The following is a 15,629-nucleotide window of genomic DNA, read 5'->3' as shown; positions in this document are numbered from 1 at the left end:
ATTTATTAAATGGTGGGTCAGGTGTTCATATTTATGGTAAAGTTACATACAGTAATTGATTTTTTATGCTTTTTCTCTTAAACTATTGGAAAGAGTTGAAAATTGAATGTACAGATTACTGACTGTAAACATAAACATGTCGAAGAATTTCACTGACTTAGTATGATATAGTAAACAAAATTAACATTATTAGTATTTGTAAGATATATACAGGCACACATACTTATTAAATAATTGAACTACTCAGTAGTTTTATCAATAATAAGTATCAAAAATGTACTCAGTATTCTAATCTTTAAAGAAGAAATGCCACTTTGTAAGCGTGTTAAGACTATATGTTAAAATTAAATGGTCTATTTCTTAACTTAGTGTTGAATCCCTTTACTTAGAACTACAGAACTTGGACAAAAGAAACTGACAAATAGCAGTAGCATTATTAATGTCTTTAAGTATTAGGTAACATCTGTTGCAGATTGTATTCCAGCAGTACATTCATTGGAAGTGGACTCTGAGACAGAGGTTAGCCTGCAGGAAATTTAGTAAGGACTGCTTTTAGGATTATTACCTGTGAGGATATCAACACCACCAAATTTAATACTTTTATAGAGTTTTTAGATATAATAGATTTTATCCTCAAGCTTTATTACCTAAGATATACTATTAATTTTTTCCTCATAATCATCCTTCCCATTAAATTACCCATGAAGTCCTCTTAATTTTATTTGTTTGGTTTCATTTCTTGAATCCGTCTTCTGCTTTCCATCTCTTTTGTCACTCTTGTAGCTCAAATTTGTAATACTCTTCATATGTACTCCTAAATAGTTTTCCTGCCTTCAGTATTTTTGCCTTTAAGACTATCTAATACAGTGCCATCAGCGTGTCCCTTTCTTTCTTGAAGAATCCTCAGTGATTGTCTCTTGCATATGGAAAAAGTAAAAATTTCTCATCCAGACATTTAAATCTTCAACAATTTGCACTCTGCTCCCATTCCTTTTTTAAAAAAACTGTGATTAAAGGGACGCCTGGGTGGTTCATTTCATTAAGCGACTGCCTTCGGCTCAGGTCATGATCTCAGGTCCTGGGATGAGTCCTGCATCTGGCTCCCTGCTCAGCGGGGAGCCTGCTTCTCTCTCTCCCACTCCCCCTGTTTGTGTTTCCTCTTTCACTGTGTCTCTCTCTGTCAAATAAATAAATAAAATCTTTAAAACAAACCCCTGTGATTAAAATCTATCTATATCTATCTATATATAATATATGTATGTTATATATATGACATTAAAATGTACCATTTAAATTATTTTTAAATGTGCGGTTCAGTGGCATTAATTACTTTCACAGTGTTGTGCAACCACCACTACTATCCATTTCCAGAACTTCTGTCATCCCAAGCAGAAACTTTATAATCATTAAGTAGTAATTTCTCATCCCTCCAACTCTTGGTATCCTCTAGTCTATTTTCTGTCTCTAAAAATTTGGCTATTCTAGGTGGTTTATATAGGTGGAACCATGTAGTGTTTGTCTTTTTGTGTCTGGCTTCTTTCACCTAGCGTATTTCTGATGTCTCCCAGATTTTTATCTCCACTCCAGACCTTTCACATCTAGAATTTCTGGGTATTCTGCTGCAGTTCAGGTGCTTTTAGCCATCTGAAATGTAACATGTCCAGAATAGAACTGTTGATTCTTTGCATGTTACCCCACCACCATCCTTTGAAGTCTTTTCTGCCTTTTGGCTTCATATATATCCAGACTCCTACCACTTCTCATCATTGTCAAAGCCACATCTTTTTTCCTGCATTATCTTTGTAGTCTCCTAAGTAGTCTCTGCTTCTGGCATTGTTCTCCTAAGATCCGTTCTCAGTACTATAGCCCGAGGCTAAGGCAGATCATGGAGAGACTTTAGTTGTTTTGTTTTTCATCCAGTCTCAGCATTTCTGAGCCATTGTAGGGGAGTAGTGATACCAGATTTGTATTTTAAATAAGTCTAGTACATTTGAAGAAATACTAATTTTTGTTCTGTTTTTAGGAATAAGTGATAGCAAGGGGTATGTTTCATCTTTCAGGAGTCAGAATTTGGTTAAATAAAACCCTAAATGTTTATAATTTGAAATCTTACCTCAAGTAAAGTGAACCAATATTTAATTATATCTGGCCTGGAGATTCCTTTTGGTTTGGCTTCCTCTTAAAGTTTTCAAGGGCATTTAGAATAAAATACATTAAAATATCATGATAGATCTAGGAACAGTTACTTTAGGTGTTTAAGTATTTTTATATTCTTGTATATTACATTTATTTTAGCAGCATAGAAATACCATATGTAAACTGTATATTTGTTATGTAATTATGGAAGATCTGGTAAGGTAAACTTTCAAAAATTTATCTCTATAAAGTATTATTAATGTGTAGTGCAAAATTTTATAGCATTATATACTCAACATTCCAGTTACTATTGACAAGAAAAACCTATTAAATTATTATGATAGCCACCAAAACTAAAAAGATACAGAATCCTATAGAGATGGATGGATTTGCGTGAGTGTATGTATACATATACATATCTAATCTCCTAAAAATTAAATATAATGTGTCGTTCCCCCCCACCCCGTTGTGTTCAGAAACGTTTGATTTTAGGGAGTTGAATGCCTTGTGAATTTCTTTGTTTTACTGACCTGATTTCTAACAATTTAAATTAAATATTTAAGCTTTTCTGGGGCGCCTGAGTGGCTCAGTCATTAAGTGTCTGCCTTCGACTCAGGTCATGATCCCAGGGTCCTGGGATCGATCCCTGCATCAGGCTCTCTGCTCAGCGGGAAGCCTGCTTCTCCCTCTCACATTCCCCGTTTGTGTTCCCTCTCTCACTGTCTCTCTCTCTGTCAAATAAATAAAATCTTAAAAAAAAAATATTTAAGTTTTTCTGTTTATAAGATCTTTATATATATATGTATATATAGTATGTATGTGTGTGTGTGTGTATGCATACATACATGTCAGTTACGATTAGAAAACATTAAATGTGTTCTTTCACATCCTCTGATTGGTAGTTTAGTATTTTAAGATCCAGATGTATGACCTTGCAAAAATTGAAAATTAATCGTTTTCATATTGAAATACTGGTACTCTAAGATCCCTCCAATCATACTTTTCTTGTATAATCACCACATACTTTGTCAGCTGTGTAAATACAGTATGGTAGGTTAGTTCCAAGAGATAAAAGTGATCTAGAACATTCCCTACCCCCACTCCTCCGTGTACAATAGACTTTAACTTTTCCATGTTTATTTAAAAAGTATTTTAATTCAAACTACTTTCTTATAACTTGTATTATTGTTGTTATTATTCTGCTTTGACAGCGACATCATATTGGAGATCGCAGTCTTTCCTTATGTAATATGTTCTTGGATGAAATGGCCAAACAAGCTCGAAATCTCATCACTGATATTTGCACAGAACAGTGTACTCTTAGTGACCAGGTAATAATTCACATATTTCCTTACAGACAGGAAGTTTGTGTATGAAGTCAAGAAAATTAACTGTTAGCCAGGTTTTTTTTGAATTTTCTGTCTTTTTTGTTAAATTCTTAGTAAATCTCATTACCTCTTCTTATAAAACTCCATTTTTCGGTTTTTAAAAATTTTCCACTGTCTTTAGGATTACTTACTGCTTAAAATCCAACCTGTAGCTTGGCATTCAAATCCCTTCCTCATAGCTCAAACTGTGTACTTCATCCTGCTGCACTTGATGCTTACCACCTAGTAGTTCTCACTAAATTCTGAACTTTTCCTTCCAGTAAAATGTTCTCATTCTTTGCTTGCCTAGTCTGTTTTTACTTATCCTTTAAACTTTTGCTTTGATAATAACTTCCTCTATGAAGTTTTCTTCACACAAGATTTACCTATTTCTCTTTTCTACCAAGCTGTGTGAGCTCCCCGAGCTAGCTAGGTAAACTGCATCTCACTTCATACCTCTGTTCTTAGTGCTAGATGGCATTTGCTGCATTGTCTGGATTCAGCTAAGGTTTGCTTAAATAGTTAATGTTTTTTCAAAATAATTGGTGTAATGTAAGATTTCATTTCTTTTTACATTTAGTTGCTACCCAAGCATTGTGCCAAAACCATTAGTCAAGCAGTGAATAAGAAGTCAAAAAAACAGACTGGTAAGAAAGGGGAACCTGAAAGGGAAAAACCAGGAGTTGAGAGTATGAGGAAAAACAGGCTGGTAGTGACCAAGTAAGTCATCCATTTTTATTATATCTTTTTGTTACAGGTAGAAGTTTTTCATTTTTTTGTATGGCATTAGTACTGAGGGAATGCTAGTAATTATAAATCCTTCATTTCTTAGTCATTTATTATTATTATTAATTTTACTTTTGTAAACTTGAATAGTTAGTGCTTATTTCCAAAATACAGATTTTGGATTTTTGAAGAAAATTCGTGTAATAGGTAATATTTGTCTTTATATACTGAATACTGAAGGCCAAGAATCTGTCTAAAAATTTGGAGGGGTACACTATATAAGCAATCCATAGTTTTCCATTTATTTAAAATCAGATAGCCTGAGACTTTATTTTGGCATGTGTTATATTAGAACATACATCATTTTTAAAGTGGATATATCAGACTAGATATTATTAAGGATTGTGTGTTTGGAGGGTAGGCATTGGTGGGCAATAATGCGTGAACATTGTTTAAAGTAAATTTTCTACTTACTTGCTTTTTTTATGTTGAGCAAGCTGTTTGCTGTTTTGTAGACAACTTTCTTCCTCCAATACAGAAAGTAGAGCAAGATTTGGAAATGATTGTCTTTATGAGCATGTAATAGGCTCTTACTTGTATATTAAATCAGTATAGTCATTATCATCTGAACGGAGAAACAAATGAGTATTACTGTCTTTAGAAAACTGCTCTCATGTTAGTAATATCCTTAAAGATTTTGAACTTGTCAGTTTAGGAAAGAAAAATACCAAATTCTGCAATTATTATCCCCAAATAAGGTCTGATATGTTTATAAAAGTAATTTTGTATTGCTATGATGAAATGAACATTTTATTTACTGTTTATTAATATTTTTTCAGCCTTGATAAATTGCACACTGCACTTTCTGAGTTGTGTTTCTCTATAAATTACGTACCAAACATGGTGGTTTGGGAACATACCTTTACCCCACGAGAATATTTGACTTCTCATCTGGAAATCCGCTTTACTAAGTAAGAATGAATATAAACTATTTTTGTTGGTTCAGTTAATGAGTTTGTTATGTTCTTCATATCCATATAGTGTTTACTTTTATGAGGAAAAGTATTAGTAGAACTGATACAGTATCGAGAATAATGAATGCAGAAGCATAGAGAATAGTGGACTGGCAATTACTTAAATTATCCAGATTCTTGTCCCATACTTGTTATTAACTAGTCGTAACACTGGACAAGCCAGTTAATCTCTGTGAGCCTTAGGTTCCTTATAAGCAAAATGGGAAGATTGGAGCAAATCAGTGTATTTCAGCTGACAGGTAGCAACCAAATAGGGTCATGAAATCAGTGTAGAAGGTTGTAGTCAGCATTTAAAAAAAGAAAGAAGAGGCAGGGAAGGAAAAGAAACAGGGAAGAGTAGGAAAAATCCATGCACTGCATGTGGTGAATATAAATACTGCTTCATGAAACTCTTCACTTACATATATGTATGTATGCCAGATACAAATCTTTTAGTTGGTTACAGTTAAATGTTTGAAAACATCAGAACTAGTGAATTCTTATCTTTTCTGAATTCAAATGTATGCTCTTAAGCCAGTAGAATTCTAGACTCTTGAGGCATTCCTAATTAGAGTGTTATAAGTCTTATATGTTTCTTGAAATCATACTACATGTGATATCAGAAACCTTTCAATTTTATAAATATTGCTTCAACCTTTTTTCTAAAGTTACACACTTATTAAAGAAAATATAGATTGATTTGAGAAGTTTTTCTTGGAACGCCTTAGAACAATTTATAAAACAAAATTTAGCCAAGGATTTTTCAAAGTTTTGTAGTCATTAACAAGTAGTATTTGCACCATATGCTTGACATTGTGTTAAGTACTATAAGTAGTAATGAAATAGTATAAAGTTTAGAGCTACAGTCTGTGAGAAGACTACAACAATTAGAGAACAAAATAGGAGAATATATAAGTGGGCACTAAATTGTGTGTTAAATCATCAGTTGCCTAGTCAGGTGTTAAACAAAGACTGTCTTTTGCTTTCCTTTAGTAAGGCAGGCATCCTGACAGTGAAACCCAGAATAGTATTTAGACCAAAGGGATATTATGCACTCTGGTATTTATTATTCTCAACTCGGTGGGGGTTGTTAAGAGTGGTGGGTGGAAGATAGGGTTCACTTTACAGCTCCCTTGTTTTCCTTCTGTATGTAGTCTGGTCTGTTAATCCATAGAGAAACAGATGTTCTTTTGACAAAACATCTACTTAGTTATCAGGATCAAGGCAAGGCTGTAAACTTGTTTACCTGGGAAAGATTTTTATGCCAAAACAAATAGCTTGTATTAGTTGGTTGATTTTTGCTGATCACTTGAGCACAATCTTAGGATTTTAGGGGTTATATACAAAGATAGCAGTTATTGCCTTGAGTTGGTCTTCTGGGATTATTTCTATTGATGGGATTTGTCATCGTCTTTAAAGATTTATCCTTACAAATACAAGTTTAAGATCTTTACAAATCTAAAGCTTAGGGGGTTTTAAAGATGGTAAGATAGGGAAGGCCAATGTAGGAAAAGATCAGGTAGGAAAGTATTTTCAAAATTTGTGTTTCCTCTTAGGCTTATAGTTTATTGGGATATAAACATAACAGATCTGTGTTTTATGTGCTACAAATGATTAAAAAACAATAAAGTTTTTGTTTGTTGCCTTGTTTTGACTGTCATGCATTTTGTTGAGTGGCAGCACTGCCGGGCAGATGTGGGCTCAAACCCTAGATCTGCTACTTCCAGACAGAGTGAACTTTATCATTTACTTGAGTTCTGAGCCTTAGTTTTTTGTTTTTTTAATCTGTGAAATGGTGGTGATAATAACTACATCGTAGGGTTATTAAATATTAGGATGATCAGTATAAAGCCAAAAAAAAAAAAACAAAAAAAACTACCAGCACGTAATAGTGCCAGGTGAATTTGAGCTATGGATTAGATAGTCCATTTTACTTGCTACAGACGGTGTATCCTGTTAAAGGAATTTTTTAAAAATTTTATTTATTTATTTATTTTAAAGATTTTATTTATTTGACAGAGAGAGACGGAACACAAGCAGGGGGAGTGGGAGAGGGAGAAGCAGGCTTCCCGCTGAGCAGGAAGCCCCATGCGGGGCTCCATCCCAGGACCCTGGGATCATGACCTGAGCCGAAGGCAGACGCTTAATGACTGAGCCACCCAGGCACCCCTTATTTATTTATTTGACAGAGAGGCATAGTGAGAGAGGGAACACAAGCAGGGGGAGTGAGAGAGGGAGAAGCAGCCTTCCCACCGAGCAGGGAGCCTGGTGTGGGACTCCATCCCAGGACCCTGGGACCATGACCTGAGCCGAAGGCATTAGCTTAATGACTGAGCCACCCAGGCGCCCCTAAAGGAATTTTTAAAACCATCTTTATTGTTAAATCATTTTTAATATTGAATTAGAATTTTTCAATCATATTTAATCATATTTCTACTTTATTGTAGCTTTTAGGTGTTCATTCTTTTTTTAAGGTTGTTTCTTTGGAAGATAATGACAGTAATTTCATGGCTTTGTAACAAATTGTATTTAAAAATAATGTTATTGCTTATTTAATATTAGATATCAGTAGGTTGAATGGCCTATTTACATAAATGGCAAAATCAGTTCTTTTATTCCCCACTCCCCAGGTCAATTGTTGGAATGACTATGTATAATCAAGCCACACAGGAAATTGCAAAACCGTCAGAGCTTCTAACAAGTGTAAGAGCATACATGACTGTACTGCAGTCAATAGAAAACTATGTGCAAATTGATATTACGAGAGTATTTAATAATGTTCTTCTTCAACAAACACAACATTTAGACAGTCATGGAGAACCCACCATTACAAGTCTATATACAAATTGGTAAGCACATTTAGAAATCTGGAGTGATAAAAAGTTACTTTGTCATGAACTGCTTCAGTTATTTTTTATCAATAAGTGCTCATTTTTGTTATCAGTCAACTTACACAGGAATGTATACCATAGTAAATTTTGACTTAATTTCTCCTTTTTATAAATTTACTTTTTCTCCTTAGGTATTTGGAAACTTTGTTAAGACAAGTCAGCAATGGTCATATAGCTTATTTCCCTGCAATGAAAGCATTTGTGAACTTACCTACAGAAAATGAATTAACATTCAATGCAGAGGAATATTCTGACATATCAGGTGAATAAAACTATGACATGTTTTATAGAGTGAAGAAACCTTGATTCCTTTGGCTTTTGATTGTTACGACTATTTTCTCTCAATTACATTCATTCAATGCATAATCATACATTATATCTTAGACTTACCTGTGCATTTGTGTTACCTTTTTTATTCTGGAGACTTCTCAGGATATTTGCATTAATAATTTGCTTCTATAATGGAACATTCCAATATGTTAATATTCATTTTCTTAAAGTGTTTGCTCTGTCAAAGTATAAAATTAATTACATTTCCTTTCAGAAATGAGGTCATTATCAGAACTCCTAGGCCCATATGGTATGAAGTTCCTAAGTGAGAGCCTTATGTGGCATATTTCATCACAAGTTGCTGAACTTAAGGTAATACAGTCTATATCAGTTTTAGCTTTGAAACACTAATTCCTGAAAAACATTTCAAGAATATGAACAGTAAGCCTAGAATGTTAATTACTTTAATCCAACCTGAAAGTTCTCATATGTAATTATAGAGCTAGCATGGCCTTTCAATAGCATTTTCATTTAGTACTGTCTCTTTTACAGATGAAAAAACTGAGAGCGTAGAGAGGTGAAATGACTTGCTAAAGGAGGCTAAAACTCCCGATTTCTTGACCTTTGGTCATGTTTTTATTCTGTTTACTGTGATGCTTTTCTTTGAATGACTGTTCAAAATTCCAGCCAAAGTCATTTATTTGAATTTGTAGTTTGAATGTATTACTTTCCACAGATTATATTACAGACATTATTAGGCTCATTGGGTTTTTTTTTTTTCCCCCCTGAGTAATCTCTACATGCCCAGTGTGGGGCTCAAACTCATGACCTGGAGATCAGGAGTCACATGCTCTATCAACTGAGCCAGCTATGCACCCCTAAGCTCTTTGTTTTTTATTATTAAGTAATCTTTTAAATTATCATGCCCTTTAAGCTGGATAAAAAATATGCCTTTAGTTAGCTTTTTGGGGCGCCTGGGTGGCTCAGTCGTTAAGCATCTGCCTTCAGCTCGGGTCATGATCCCAGGGTCGTGGGATCAAGCCCCACATCGGGCTCCCTGCTCAGCGGGAAACCTGCTCCTCCCTCTCCCACTCCCCCTGCTTATGTTCCCTCTGTCACTGTCAAATAAAATCTTAAAAAAAAAAAAAAAAACAGAATGCTTAGCATTTTATTAAAGATGTAAAAGAGCTGAAGCAACGGCATTTTAAATGACTTTTTTTTTAAATCCTTTTAGAAATATCCCAGTGTTAAGGTGATTTATATTGAATGAGTCTGTGTATATAATAGCTATCAAGTTTTTGAAAGAATTTGAATTTGAGCCACTAAAACTTTCCAACTTTAAGAACAGAATAGATGAGGCATATTTTAAAATGTGCCCTTTTAGGGACACCTAGCTAGCTCAGTTGGTGGAGTGTGAGGCTCTTGATCTCAGGGTTGTAAGCTTGAACCCCACGTTGGGTATAGAGATTATTTAAAAATAAAATCTTAAAAAAAGTTATTAAAAAATGTGCCCTTTGTGAAATTTTTTTGGTGGTTACTTGTGCCTTGCATTTTTAATTTCCCAAGAATATGGTTATAGCACTGATAAGTAGCTTGCATTTTAAATGTAGCACTTAGAGATTTAAATGTGGTAATCTGATTTACTGAAAATTGAGCAGATATGTAGGATAAGTCGATTGCTGCAAGGTGAGAAATACTTTGCTGAATGAATAAAAGTTTAAGAACTCAAGCTTTTTTTTAAAGTTGTTTATTTTATTTTAGAGAGAGAGTGCATGAGTGGGGAGAGGGGTAGAGGGAGAGGGAGAGAATCTCAAGCTGATTCCACACTGTGCAGAGCCCTCTGCGGGGCTCAATCTCATGACCCTGAGATCAAGACAAGCCGAAACCAAGAGTTGGATTCTCAACTGACTGAGCCACCAAGGCACCCCAAGAACTCAAACAGTTAAAGACTGAAATTACCCTGAATTTCAGTCCTCTCATTTAAGAGCTTTGACTTTGGGTAAAGTTTAAACTCACTAAGCTTTTACTTAGAGATAATTATATGAGATAATACATGTCAAACAGTTAGGTACTGAGCGTAGTTCTTAACCCACAATAAGCATTGAGTAAAATGTTACTTGGTATTCATCATGTCCATTATCCTCTTACTGTTCTTTTTCAAAAGAGTGTTCTACAATTCTTGTATAAAAGTCAACTTTTAGATACTGTATAATGTGGGTTTTAAATAACAAACTGTATGCTTTATATAGTTTTAAATGCATAAACATTGCAATGACAGTTTTGGTTCTTTACAAGCAATCACTGCTGTTTATTAGACTCATTCACCTGTAAATACATGATCTCTTTTCTATCCTCTTGTTCTTAGGTGACCAATTTCTCATCTTCATTATACTTTCTTATGTTCTTTTCAGTATGAAAGAAGAATTATGACAAGATACTCTTTTTCTTGCATTCTAGAAAAGAATTTTACTTTTCAGACTGAATAATAAGTACTTCTAGAATTATTTTTAGTGCTTCTTTGCCATTTAATGTGGTAGATTGAATAGTCATGTAATAAAACAAATTAGCCTATTTAGATATCTGTATCCATATCTATGAGAGTTTAAAGGCATTTAATGTCCTTAACAGTACTGGAAGGCAAGCCCCTATAAGATCTGGCCTTTCACTTTTCTCACCTCCTTAACTCCTCCAGCCTGGTTGGCCTACTTGTTATCTCAAAATACTCTTCACTGAGCTATTGTCTTAGCTAACCTTCTCATAATATTCATGTATTTTTCAAATGTGTTTGTTATCAGAATATCCTTTCTTCACCACACTTTCTAAAAGAGCAAGCATCACTTTTTATTCTCTTTATTCAGGTTTCTGTGTATCTTACTTGTGACCTTTCTTGTCATGTATTTGTTTATGTCACTGTCATTAGAATAAAAACTCAGTTATAAACTCTCTTAAAACTTTGGTACAAAATTAGTGTCCACACATAGAAGGTACTTGCTAAGTATTTGTTGGATGCAGAAGTAAAAATAGGTAGCTATTTTGACTCTTTACTTTGTCCCAGGACTTTTCTGAGCTCCTCACATAAAACCAGTATTGTCCCTATTTTACAAATTAGGAAAGTAAAACCAAGAAATACTAAGTACTTGTGCAGTTTCACATGCTTAAAAGTGGTGAAACTAAAATTTGAGCCTGTGTAGTCAGTCTTGACCTAGAGCTTATACTAGTACTGTGCTATACTGTTTTTAGAAATGAAAGGGATCTAAGCAATCATCTAACCCACACTTATCTAATGCAGGAAGATCAGATAGGTTTTCATTATAACATCGAGGTAGAGATTGCCTTTGGCAAGATTACCCTTCACATATTTAAAAACTTTTGTAGTGTATTGCCTTTGTCTTCCCCATGTGAAATATATTCATGTTAGTCTCTCTTTCTTCTCTACAAATTCTTTTGAAATTGTTTGTGTCACCCTTAAATAATAGTGCCTTGAACCGAGAATAAACTTCAGCTAGAGATCTGATTAGTGAAGGTGGACTTACCTATTCTGGATGCTATGCTTGCTAGTACAGTTTAAGATTGTGTTAACACTTTTGGTAGCTATACTAATATTGTCATGTCAACTTGTAATCATAAATTTTCTTTCTTTTCACATACTGACGTTGAACCATGGTTCTCCACATCTTAGATGTTGTACATTTTTTTTTCTTTAGACCTAAGTGTTACATTGTTGTTGTTCTTCTAAAAATTTATCTTGTTAGATACTGTCCATTATTTCCAGATCGCTTTTGAGTTCAGATTTTATCATAATCTTTTAGTAATACTTTTAGTAATACTTCATAAACTTAACTCTCTTAGCTCTGTCCTTAAGTATTGTTATCAAGTACATTCTTATTCTTGAAAAGAAATGGGAGGAGCTTATGTCTTAACATTTCTGTCTATATTTTGGAGTGACTATTTTTGTTTCTTGAATGTTACTAAAATTTTAAAGTTTTGATGAGAGTATAAATAATATTGACTTCTTTTTTAATGCTAGTGAATTTTCTGACTCAAGAGTGTTGTTTCTTGGATGGATCCTCTTAAATATTTGATAATATTAAACTTGAGTGAAAAACCTAGACGAAAGAAACTTTTTGTGTTAGATTCATAATAATTGAGATGCATGGGTATGAATTAGCTTGGATTTCTCATTAAATATAATATACTCCAAAACCAAGATGGAGTAGGATACTACACATTTTTTTCTAAAACTTTTGATTTTAGCATATTTTTTATTTTTTAAGTTTTTATTTAAATTCCATTAGTGAATATATAGTGTAATATTAATTTCAGGTGTACAATTTAATGATTCAACACTTACATACAATACCTGGTGCTCATCACAACCAATACACACCTTAATCCCCACCCACCTCCCCTCTGGTCACCATCAGTTTGTTCTCTGTAGTTAAGAGTCTGTTCCTTGGTTTGCCTCTCTCTCTTTTTCCCCGTGCTCATTTGTTTTGTTCCTTAAATTCCACATATGAGTGAAATCATGTGGTATTTGTCTTTCATTGACTTATTTTGCTTAGCCTAATACTCTCTAGCTCCATCCACATCATTGCAAATGTCAAGATTTCTTTTTTTTTTTTTTTAATTTTTTTTTTTAAGATTTTATTTATTTGCGAGAAAGAGAATGAGAGACAGAGAGCATGAGAGGGAGAAGGGTCAGAGGGAGAAGCAGACTCCCTGCTGAGCAGGGAGCCTGATGTGGGACTCGATCCCGGGACTCCAAGATCATGACCTGAGCCGAAGGCAGTCGCTTAACCAACTGAGCCACCCAGGCGCCCGCAAATGTCAAGATTTCATTCTTTTTTGTGACTGAGTAATATTCCGTGTGTGTGTGTGTGTGTGTGTGTGTGTGTGTGTGTACACAGAACATAATTTCTTTATCCATTCATCAGTTGATGGATATTTGGGCTGTTTCCATAATTTGGCTATTGTAGAAAATGCTGCTATAAACATTGGGGTACATGTATCCCTTTGAATTAGTATTTTTTTATTTTTTGGGTAAATATCTAGTAGTGCAATTACTGTATCATGGAGTAGTTCTATTTTTAACTTTTTTAAGGAACTTCCATACTGATTTCCAGAGTGGCCACCTGCACCAGTTTACATTCCCACAAACAGTGCAAGAGGGTTCCCCTTTCTCCCTTGTGTTTTTGGTTTTAACCATTCTGACAGGTGTAAGGTGAGATCATTGTAGTGTTGGTTTGCATTTCCTTGATGATGAGCATCTTTTCATGTGTCTGTTGGCTGTCTGTATTTTTTGGAGAAATGTCTGCTCTTTTGCCCATTTTTAATTGTGTTATTTGTTTTTTTGGGTGTTGGTTTCTATAAGTTCTTTATATATTTTATTTTAATTTAATTTAATTTTTTTTAAAGATTTTTATTTATTTATTACACAGCGAGAGAGGGAACACAAGCAGGGGGAGAGGGAGAAGCAGACTCCCCGCCAAGCGGGGAGCCCGATGCGGGGCTTGATCCCAGGACCCTGGGATCATGACCTGAGCCGAAGGCAGACGCTTAACGACTGAGCCACCCAGGCGCCCCTCTAAGTTCTTTATATATTTTAGATACCAACCCTTTATTAGATACGTCATTTGCAAATATCTTCTCCCATTCAGTAGGTTGCCTTTTGGTTTTGTTGATTGTTTCCTTCACTGTGCAGAAGCTTTTTATTTTGATGTAGTCCCAATAGTTTATATTTGCTTTTGTTTCCCTTGCCTCAGGAGACATAACTAGAAAGAAGCTGCTATATCCTATGTCAAAGAGGTGACTGCCTGTGGTCTCCTTTAGGATTTTAATTGTTTCATGTCTCATGTTGAGGTCTTTAATCTATTTTGGATTTATTTTTGTGTATGGTATAAGAAAGTGGTTCAGTTTCATTCTTTCACATGTTGCTCTCCAGTTTCCCCAACACCATTTGTTGAAGAGATTGTCTTTTTCCCACTCGATATTCTTTCCTGCTTTGTTAAATTAATTGACCATATAGTTGTGGGTTTGTTTTCTGTTCTGTTTTAAGGATTTTTCCATTCTGTTCCATTGATCTGTGTGTCTGTTTCTTTGCCATACCATACTGTTTCGATCACTACAGCTTTGTAATATAACTTGAAGTCTAGAATTGTGATGCCTCCAGCTTTGCTTTTCTTTTTCCAAAATTGCTTTGGCAATTTGGGGTCTTTTGTAGTTCCATATAAATTCTAGGATTGTTTATTCTAGTTCTGTGAAAAATGCTGTTGGTATTTTGACAGGGATTGCATTAAATATGTGGATTGCTTTGGGTAGTATAGACATTTTTACAATATTTGTTCTTCTAATCCATAAACATGGTGTGTCTTTCCATTTTTGTGTTGTCTTCAATTTCTTTTTTTTTTTTTAAGAATTTTATTTATTTGAGAGAGAGAGAGAGCATGAACTGGTGGAGGGAGAGGGACAAGCAGACTCCCTGCTCAGCATGGAGCCCGATGTGGGGCTCGATCCCAGACCCTGAGATCATGCCTAAGCGGAAACCAAGAGTTGGATGCTTGACTGACTGAGCCACTCAGGCGCCCCATCTTCAATTTTTTACCGGTGTTTTATAATTTTCAGAGTATAAATCTTTCACCTCTTTGGTTAGGCTTAGTCCTAGGTATCTTATTATTTTTGATGCAATTGTAAATGGGATTGTTTTCTTAATTTGTCTTACTGCTGCTTCATAATTCACGTATAGAAATGCAGTGGATTTCTCTACATTGATTTTGTATCCTGTGACCTTACTGAACTCTTTTATCAGTTCTAGTAGTGTTTTAGTGGAGTCTTTAGGGTTTTCTATATATAGTGTCATGCTGTCTGCAAATAGTGAGTTTTATTCTTTGGATGCCTTTTATTTCTTTTAACCAGTTTGGATGCCTTTTATTTCTTTTTGTTGTCTGATTGCTGTGGCTAAGACTTCCAGTAGTATGTTGAAAAAAAAGTGGTGAGTGGACTTCCTTATCTTGTACGTGACTTTAGCGGGAAAGCTCTCAGTTTTTCCTCATTGAGTATGATGTTCACTGTGGGCTTTTCATATATGGCCTTTATTATGTTGAGGTGTGTTCCCTCTAAACCTACTTTGTTGAGGGTTTTTATCATGAATGGATGTTGTACTTTGTCAAATGCTTTTCCTGCATCTATTGAAATGATCGTATGGTTTTTATCCTTTCTCTTATTGATAT

At 34.6% G+C, this 15,629-nt stretch overlaps 1 protein-coding gene across 3 annotated transcripts in view; it reads left to right on the top strand.

The window, feature by feature from the left end:
• NCKAP1 (NCK associated protein 1) overlaps positions 1-15,629 on the top strand; it is a 101,181-nt gene that overhangs the window by 62,887 nt on the left and 22,665 nt on the right. For all 3 annotated transcript variants that reach the window (XM_021703278.2, XM_044913686.1, XM_044913685.1), the window contains 6 exons: positions 3,348-3,467; positions 4,084-4,223; positions 5,069-5,200; positions 7,873-8,091; positions 8,265-8,395; positions 8,678-8,775. In XM_021703278.2, the coding sequence (XP_021558953.1) occupies positions 3,348-3,467; positions 4,084-4,223; positions 5,069-5,200; positions 7,873-8,091; positions 8,265-8,395; positions 8,678-8,775 (840 nt within the window). The remainder of the gene's footprint in view (positions 1-3,347; positions 3,468-4,083; positions 4,224-5,068; positions 5,201-7,872; positions 8,092-8,264; positions 8,396-8,677; positions 8,776-15,629) is intronic.

This window comes from Neomonachus schauinslandi, chromosome 3 (assembly GCF_002201575.2).
Source record: "Neomonachus schauinslandi chromosome 3, ASM220157v2, whole genome shotgun sequence".
Taxonomy (NCBI): Eukaryota; Metazoa; Chordata; class Mammalia; order Carnivora; family Phocidae; genus Neomonachus; species Neomonachus schauinslandi.
This window is presented reverse-complemented; position numbering and strand designations above follow the sequence as displayed.